We start from the raw sequence: 9,685 nt of genomic DNA on the forward strand, positions 1-9,685 counted from the left end.
GTTAGCCAGTATGGTCTCGATCTCCTGACCTCATGATCCGCCCGCCTCAGCCTCCCGAAGTGCTGGGATTACAGGCTTGAGCCACCGTGCCTGGCCAATGTAGTATCTTATGTAATGTAGACATTTGTCCTGGTTTGTAACAGTGATGATATAGAATATTTCCTATAAAAATCAATAGTTTTAAATACAACTAATTTGAGATAAATTTATATATACTCTGTTTTAAAGAAAAGTGTCCTTGTAACTTTTTCTCAGATTTGAGATAGAACCTTAGTTTTTGTTGTAAATAGTTATGATTTTACATTACTATTCACAGATGGAAAAAGGATAGCAGTGGAAATAAAATCATGCATCCTGTTTCTGGGAAACACATCTTACAGTTTGTTGCAATAAAAAGGAAAGACTGTGGAGAATGGGCAATCCCAGGGGTAAGCATTAAAATTAAATTAGTGTTTAAGTTCTTTTTAGTTGCTTTACTTACTACATGGTTATTGTTTGTGGATCTTTTCTATTCCATTTTCCTCTATTCCTTCCCACTTGAATTAGTAGTTCTTTTGTTTTTCATCCCTGCATGAAGTGTCATTGTCAGCAACAAGTTTAGGATAATCCAAGACTGTTAGAATCTGCATCTAATTCTGACACCCTTGGGAAGTAACTTGGGCTTTGACATTAGATGTAAGTCTGTGTTCTGGCCATTCCACTTGCAGCTGGGTGATTGGGAGTTCAGGCCCTCGTCTTTAAAGTAAAGAGATCTACTTCACAGGATTATTAGAGATCACATATAAATAGGCATTCATTATGTTGGATCCCATTTCAGAATTTAACCTCTACTCCAAGCCCAAGGTAGTATTTTTAAGCACTTTTTGTTTGAATTCTGATAACTTTTGACATTTAAAAAATTAACTTTTGTTATTTACTGTTCCTTGTAGTTTAAATAATTTCTATAATGTCATCAAGATGAGTATACTTTTGTTGACTTGTAGTTTGAATTTATGGCAGTGGTATATTTGAAGTGGCCATTTATTTTTTATTTATTTATTTTGAGACAGAGTCTCTCACTTTGTCATCCAGGCTGGAGTGCATTGGTGTGATCTTGGCTTATTGCAGCCTCTGCCTCCTGGGTTCATGCAGTTCTTGTGCCTCAGCCATCCCCCGTAGCTGGGATTACAAGCATGTGCCACCATGCCTGGCTAAGTTTTGTAATTTTAGTAGAGACGAGTTTCACTATGTTGGCCTGGCTGGTCTCGAACTCCTGGCCTCAAGCAATCTGCCTGCCTCAGGGCCTCCCAAAGTGCTGAGATTACAGGTGTGAGTCACCACGCCCGGCCTGAAGTGGCCGTTTAAAATGTTTATGTATGTGGTAGAGGGTTTTATATTTTATACCATATTGTGAAATGGAGATAGTTTGATATGAGGATGACTCTTTATAAACATACAGTTACCTGCAAGAATGTTTTTTTCTTTGTAAAATAAAAATGGAATGGAAATAAGGATCTCAACTGACTCCGATAAAAGTTTAGGTTAATTTCTGTTTTTTTCTTCTTCTTTTTTTTTTTTTTTTTTGAGACGAAGTCTAGCTCTGTCGCCCAGGCTGGAGTGCAGTGGCCGGATCTCAGCTCACTGCAAGCTCCGCCTCCCGGGTTCACGCCATTCTCCTGCCTCAGCCTCCCGAGTAGCTGGGACTACAGGCGCCCACCATCTCGCCCGGCTAGTTTTTTTTTGTATTTTAGTAGAGACGGGGTTTCACCGTGTTAGCCAGGATGGTCTCTATCTCCTGACCTTGTGATCCGCCTGTCTCGGCCTCCCGAAGTGCTGGGATTACAGGCTTGAGCCACCGTGCCCAGCTTTTTCTTCTTTTTGAGATGGAGTCCATCCAGTCCATTGCCCGGCTGGAGTGCAATGGCATGATCTCAGCTCACTGCAACATCCGCTTCCTGGGTTCAAGCAATTCCCTGCCTCAGCCTCCCTCATAGCTGGGATTGTAGGCGACCACCACCACACCTGGCTAACTTTTGTATTTTTAGTAGAGATGGGGTTTCACCATCTTGGCCAGGCTGGTCTTGAACTCCTGACCTCGTGATTCACCGGCACTGGCCTCCCAAAGTGCTGGGATTATAGGCATGAGCTACCGCGCTTGGCGAACTTTAGGCTAACTTCTTTGAGCCAAATCGTCAAACTTCACTTAGGTTGAAAGCAATAATGTAATAATGATTTCATCATAGAATCTTATATTTTTATTGTTATTTGAAATTGTTATCAGGAAACTGCTGTCATTGATATCATTTTGATAGTTACTCATCTAATCACTGTAATTTTAGTATCTTCCTTTTGTCAGCTAATATTTTAGACATTGAGGATACAACAGAACAACATAAACAAATATCTCTATCTTTTGGTGCTCACATTCCAGTTGGAGAGACAGATAATATAAGATACATAAGTTAAATATATCGCATCTAACAATAAGTATTAAGAAAAAACAAAAGCAAGTTAGAGGACTAGGAAGTGTTTGAGAGTTTGTCTAAAAGACAGGGCAATTAGAGAAGACCTCCCCGAAGAGGTGCATGTTAGGTAACTGTCTGAAGGGAAATGAATTAGTGAACCATGCAGATATCTAGAGAAAAGCATCTTGGATAGAGATAATAGCAGGTGCAAAGGCGCTCAGCGGGCAGCATGTTAGGCAGGTCCTGGAAACATTGAGGAGATCAGTGTGGCTGGAATGGAATGAACAATGGGGGAAGAATCAATGTGCTGTATTATTTCTTGCCTCCAGTCCTTTTTCCTTAGTTTGAGTTTGGCAAGTACCAGGAAATTGGTTTGATTGGCTCAGTTTGCCATAGGCTAACCTTGGACCAATCACTGTGGCCAAATACATGAGGTATCCTTATTGGCTTCTTCTACTAGCAACAGATGGTTTAGAGAACAGCGTATCACAGAGAAATGGGGATCACTATTATAGGCAGATTGAATAATGTTCACTCTACCACTCAATAAATATTTGTTGAACAAATCAAAGCTGATCCCTTTTTCCAAATTTTTTAATGTGACTCTTAGGGGATGGTGGACCCAGGAGAAAAGATTAGTGCCACACTGAAAAGAGAATTTGGTGAGGAAGCTCTCAACTCCTTACAGAAAACCAGTGCTGAAAAGAGAGAAATAGAGGAAAAGTTGCACAAACTCTTCAGCCAAGACCACCTAGTGGTAAGAAATAGTGTTTCTGGGAGGGATTTAGTTCTGTGGATTGTTGAAAATGATTTAAAAGTTGACCTGGAAATCTGTATGTCCTTCTCTAAATAAAGTGGAATACTTGTATATTTAAAATATATTCACAAAAACAAATTACAGATCTTCATTGTAAATAGGTTTCTATTTAAAGTTTTATAGCCCAACTTTATATAGGCTAAAATGATCTATATTTAGTTCATTTATATCATTTATTATAACAACCTTTTTCTTCTTAGTTTTTCTTTTTTCTTTTGAGATGGAGTCTCGCTCTGTCACCCAGTCTGGAGTGCAGTGGCGTGATCCTGGCTTACTGCAACTTCCACCTCCCAGGTTCATACAATTCTCCTGCCTCAGCTTCTGGAATAGTTGGGATTACAGGCACCCACCACCATGCCCAGCTAATTTTTGTATTTGTAGTAGAGACACCATGTAGTATTTCACCATGTTGGCCAGGTTGCCCTTGAACTCCTGACTTCAAGTTATCTGCCCTCTTTGGCCTCCGAAAGTGCTGGGTTTACAGGCGTGAGCCAACATGCCTGGCCTGTAAACTATTTTCTTTCACATTGAGTACCCATCCAACAGAAAGCTTTTTGTATGTGCATGAATTCAGCTCTCGCTGAAAGAACATTTACATTTTAAATTATGTCATACAGAGATTTTTCTGGTTGATAATAATTTAAATCTCATGTCTGTTTTGTCCATATACCCTCTATTCTTTTGATTTTTATTTGAGACAGGGTCTTGCTCTGTTGTTCAGGCTGGAGTGCAGTGGTATTATCATGGCTCACTGCAGTCTCAACCTCTTGAGCTCATGTGATCCTCCCACCTCAGTCTTCTGGGTAGCTGGGACCACAGGCACACACCACCGCACTGGGCTAATTTTTTGTTTTTTGTTTTGCAGAGACGGGGTTTTACCATGTTGCCCAGGCTGGTCTTGAACTCCTGGGCTCAAGTGATTCCCCCACCTCGATCTCCCAAAGTGCTGGGATTATAGGAGTGAGCCTGGCCTTCTGTGCTTTTTAACAAATACCTTACAAGGTATATGCACACTAATAATAAGAAAATAATAGATTTTTTTTCTTCTTTGTTGTTGTTTCTTTTTTTTTTTTTTTTAGATGAAGTGTCGCTCTTGTCCCCAGGCTATAGTGCAATGGCACGATCTCGGCTCACTGCAACCTCCGCCTCCTGGGTTGAAACGATTCTCCTGCCTCAGCCTCTCGAGTAGCTGGGATTACAGGCATGTGCCACCATGCCTGGCTAATTTTTGTATTTTTAGTAGAGACAGGGTTTCACCATGTTGGCCAGTCAGGTCTTGAACTCCTGACCTCAGGTGATCTGCCTGCCTTGGCCTCCCAAAGTGCTGGGATTACAGGCGTGAGCTACCGCGCCTGGCCTTTTTTATTCATTTTTTAATTTGGATTGCTTGTTTTCTTTTCAGAATTGGGATTTAGTTATTTGTGTTGTCCAGATTTTTTTGGGTTACATTTGTGCTAGATGACTAGATCCAAATATTTTCACATATTAATAGCTTAAGTAGTAATTTTTAGTTTTACTTATAGATCTCCTTTAACTATAGGAGTTTACCTTTGTATTTCAGAAACCATAATCACAGAAAAATACTTAAATCATGGACTCTCTTAAAAAATCATATTGCCCAAATCTGACTATTCTCAGATTCTGAAATTAGAGTTTGAAGTGTTGACGGTTTCATGATTTATTTATTTATTTTGAGACAGTGTCTTGCTCTGTCGCCAGGCTGCAGTGCAGTGACGTGATCTCAGCTCGCTGCAACCTCTGCCTCCCAGGTTCACGTGATTCTCCTGCCTCAGCCTCCCAAGTAGCTGGGACTACAGGTGTGTGCGCCACCATGCCCAGCTAATTTTTGTGTTTTTAGTAGAGATGAGGTTTCACCATGTTGGCCAGTATGGTCTTGACCTCTTGACCTTGTGATCTGCCTGCCTCCACCTCCCAAAGTGCTGGGATTACAGGCATGAGCCCTGCGCCTGTCCTGAGGGTTTCATGGGTTTTAAAGCTGCCTCAAAAGAGAATATTGTTCTGTGGGAAATTTGAAACAAACACATGAAGTACTGCATTAAAAGTTTTATGATAGTTACATTTCTTTCTTTTTTTCTTTCTGTTTTTTTGAGACAAAGTCTTGCTCTGTTGCCCAGGCTGGAGTGCGATGGCGTGATTTTGGCTTACTGCTACCTCCACCTCCTGGGTTCACGCAGTTCTCCTGTTTCAGCCTGCCGAGTAGCTGGGACTACAGGCGTCTACCACCATGCCTGGCTAATTTTTGTGTATTTTTAGTAGAGACAGGGTTTCACCTTGTTGGTCAGGCTCGTCTCAAACTCCTGACCTCAGGTGATCCACCTGCCTCAGCCTCCCAAAGTGCTGAGATTATAGACGTGAGCCACCACGCCTGGCTGATCCTTACATTTCTTAAACAAAATTTTGATAGAAACATATAACATAAAATTTGCCATCTAAACTGTTGAATGTACAGCTCAGTAGCATTCAATATGTTCATGTTGTGCAACAGGATATTTACATTTCTGATGCTAGTGAAGGTAACATGCTCTGCTCTACTCGCTACATCTTGGTTTTTAAAAAATCTGTCTTCTTTTGAAAATAGATATATAAGGGATATGTTGATGATCCTCGAAACACCGATAATGCATGGATGGAGACAGAAGCTGTGAACTACCATGACGAAACAGGTAACTTTATATTTATTAAACTGACTGGGATTAAAGGATCAATTTAAGCCAGTAGCCCACTAAGGCATGATTAAATCTGGACTATTTTAGCTTCTTAAACCAATTAACTGTTGATTGTAGGATTATAGTTATATGAAAGCAAAATTGTTGGTATTAAAGGAATACGTAGGAGAAATCTTCAAAACTGTTATCACCAGTGATTAAATTTTCTTTAATCCATTGGTAACATTTGAAATTAAGGTTGAAATTATGGGCTAAAATGGTATGCTTTAAAGATATCAGATTATTTATTGAGTATGATTCATTTTTTTTGCAAAACAAAAACAAAAGCAACTGGGATTTGGGTAGGAAGTATGGCAATGATGAAGGAAATGGGATTTATATCTTAACTATTTGAAATATTTTTATAATAATCTTGGATTATTAAAACACAAAGCAATAACAAAAAATTCCAAGTGCTGAGAAAATTTACATGAATGTTCTTTCTGGTCCATGGAATTTAAAATTTTATGAGGAGGGTCAAACCTGTTATTACAGAAGGAGAAAGGAAAAATCTGCTGTCTTAAAAATTAATTTGATCTTAATGTACACATTGAATGGCTCCCTTGAAACATATTTTATTGCTAAATTTAATTTGCTTTTATTTGTAGCATAAAAGTAGGTGCATCATGCTAGAGAAATGAAATGAATGTTCCACTCATGGTTCTTTCTGAGCTGTGTAACTTTGTACAAATCACTTGTCCTCTTGGACTCAGTTTTTTTCACTTACAAAATGGGCTAGAACTAGAAGATCTGTCATTTCTATGTCCTGTGCTTTTGCTTGTTGAACTTGGAGGAAACTCCTGGGACCATTTTCCATTGCTTCTGTATTTCCACTTAGGTATATTAGAAGAAATATGCAGATGTAAATTAGAAGCAGGTCTGTACAACTTTAGTACTGATAAATTTGTTAACTACTTATTTTTCGAATTAAAAACAATAACTGATCCTTCATAGGTTGATTATGGAGTTTATAGGTTGTTCGCTGTTTTTACCCTTTTTCTCTCTTTAAACTTAAAAAATTGTGTTTTGATAATTCCAAAATCTGTGCTATATTTGAGTTTGGTTCTAATATTTGCTTTGTTTCTTTAGGCTATGTTTTTTGCCTTTTAGCATGCTTTTAGTGCCTTTTTTTTTTTTCTTTTTTAACTCCGAGATGGAGTCTTGCTCTGTTGCCCACGCTGGAGTGCAGTGGCATGATCTCGGCTCACTGCAACCTCTGCCTCTTGGGTTCAGGCGATTCTCCTGCTTCAGACTCCCAAATAGATGGTACTACAGGCATGCACCACCATGCCCAGCTAATTTTTGTATTTTTAGTAGAGATGAGGTTTCACCATGTTGGCCAGGCTGGTCTCGAACTCCTTACTTCAGGTGATCCACCCACCTTGGCCTCCCAAAGTGCTGGGATTACAGGCATGAGCTGCTGCGCCCAGCTGTAGTGCTTTTTTGAAAATTGACCACTATATATCTTGTAAAGGGAACTAAGGCAAATAGTTCTTTAGTGTGAGGTTTTATGTTTATCTGGCTAGGAGTTAGGCTGTATTTGTTGTTTGCTGTAGTTGTATGTGTCAGAGGCTAAAATTTCCTATAATTTTGAGTTTTCCTGGAGACTTCTTAAATAAGGTCTGAAGCACGGCCTTCTTTCAGCTCTCTTCACCTTTTATTAAACAGCCCTCTTGATAGATATGGTGGTAAATTGTGGAGTTGGGTATTTCCTTTCCCTCAGGTTGCTTAGGGCTTCCTTGAGGGCAGAGTGATCTGGGTGTATTTCAAAATGGTTACCTTTCCCCTCTCCATGTTGGAAGGGAGAGAGGATTTTTCTCCAGTCTTCACCCAGTGGCTTTCTTGGAGGTAAAACTCACTAAAATGGAGGCCACCCCTTCATACTGGTATGGCTGAGCCCCTAGGAGATTTTATCTTTCAAGCTAGTCCAAAGGTCAGCTTTCAGCAGTTCGTTACCCTTTAAGTGTTCCTACCAGGTGCTGACTCCAGTGGTAGGCTTCTCTCCCTCGTCAGTTGTGAGTCTCTATATTTGCCTGTCTGTCCAGTTTTTGGTATGGCAGTGTGCTCTCTACCAAGAATACAAAAAAATTAGCCGGGCATGGTGGCGAGTGCCTGTAATCCCAGGTACTCGGGAGACTGAGGCAGGAGAATCGCTTGAACTCAGGAGGTGGAGGTTGCAGTGAGCCGTGATTGCACCACTGCACTTCAGCCTGGTCAACAAGAGCGAGACTCCATCTAAAAATAAATAAATAAAAATAAAATAAAATATTTAAGTAATGTTGCCTTGAATACTTTAATAGGCTTGTCTCTATTTCATTAGAATAAATTCTTCAAAGTGGGATTACTGGCTTGCTTATTGTATCTTCAGTGCCTAGTACAGAGTCTGGTACACAAGATGTACTCTGATATTTATATACTTACAATATATACTTATATTTATATACTTACTTTTTAAAAGCTCTTGATAAACATTGTCAAATTGCCTACAGAAATATGCCATTTATATTCCTGTTCCCAACTGTGATTGGGAGCACTTACTTATTTTTTTGATAATTTAAATTTAATTTTTTTTTCTTTTTCTTTTCTTTTTTTTTTTTTTTGAGATGATGTCTTACCCTGTCGCCAGGCTGGAGTGCAGTGGTATGATCTTGGCTCACTGCAATCTCTGCCTCATGGATTCAAATGATTCTCCTGCCTCAGCCTCCCAAGTAAGCTGGGACTACAGGCATGTACCACCACACCTGGCTAATGTTTGTATTTTTAGTAGAGATAGGGTTTCACCTTGTTGGCCAGGCTGGTTTCACACTCCTGACCTTAGGTGATCCACCTGCCTCAGCCTCCCAAAGTACTGTATTACAGGTGTGAGCCACCGTGTCTGGCCTGATTTAAAATATTTCAATAAATCTATTTATAAATACTTGTATTTATTAAAATATCTTAAGGACTTAAACATACTTTATGGTTTTTGGTTTGGTGTTATGCTTAGAAAACTCCACCTAAGCCTATAAAAGGAGTCACCAATAATTTGTTTTTTTTTTTTTACTTTTAAATCTCTAATCCCTCTTGGATTGATTTTGATGTAAGGTTTGATATTCATATAATATAATCTCTGTTTTAAGGATAATCTTTTTAGAGAAAAGTCTTTGTATTGTGTGTTTATCTAAAATTGAGGGACTTGGTTAAAATTTGGGCATTTTGGAATAGTCTGGTTTTTTTTCCTTTTATTCATTCTGCTGACCAGGGATGGAATAGTCTAGTTTTTAATTCACTTGGCCAGCTAGTACAATGATGATTTAAGATTATTTTAAGTAAGAATACTTGACGATATAGATATGCTAAAACAGAGATGAATTTTTCTTGGTGATGGTTTTTCTTTGGCAACCAGGTGAGATAATGGATAATCTTACGCTAGAAGCTGGAGATGATGCTGGAAAAGTGAAATGGGTGGACATCAATGATAAACTGAAGCTTTATGCCAGTCATTTTCAATTCATCAAACTTGTGGCTGAGAAACGAGATGCACACTGGAGTGAGGACTCTGAAGCTGACTGCCATGGGTTATAGCTGATGGTCTCCGTGTAAGCCAAAGGCCCACAGAGGAGCGTGTACTGAAAAGAAGGCAGTATCACAGAATTTGTACTAATTAAAGCAGGATTCAGTTTGCAAAAAAAAAAAAAAAAAAAAAAAAAAGGGTAGGG

The 9,685-nt window shown here is 39.2% G+C and overlaps 1 protein-coding gene across 2 annotated transcripts in view; it reads left to right on the forward strand.

The window, feature by feature from the left end:
* Positions 1-9,629, forward strand: part of NUDT9 (nudix (nucleoside diphosphate linked moiety X)-type motif 9) — a 36,985-nt gene extending 27,356 nt beyond the window's left edge. For both annotated transcript variants that reach the window (XM_011951809.1, XM_011951810.1), the window contains 4 exons: positions 317-428; positions 3,055-3,201; positions 5,861-5,945; positions 9,373-9,629. In XM_011951809.1, the coding sequence (XP_011807199.1) occupies positions 317-428; positions 3,055-3,201; positions 5,861-5,945; positions 9,373-9,551 (523 nt within the window). In that variant the 3' untranslated portion in view covers positions 9,552-9,629. The remainder of the gene's footprint in view (positions 1-316; positions 429-3,054; positions 3,202-5,860; positions 5,946-9,372) is intronic.
* The last annotated feature ends 56 nt before the right edge of the window (positions 9,630-9,685 follow it).

This window comes from Colobus angolensis, unplaced genomic scaffold (genome assembly GCF_000951035.1).
Source record: "Colobus angolensis palliatus isolate OR3802 unplaced genomic scaffold, Cang.pa_1.0 Scaffold328, whole genome shotgun sequence".
NCBI lineage: Eukaryota > Metazoa > Chordata > Mammalia > Primates > Cercopithecidae > Colobus > Colobus angolensis.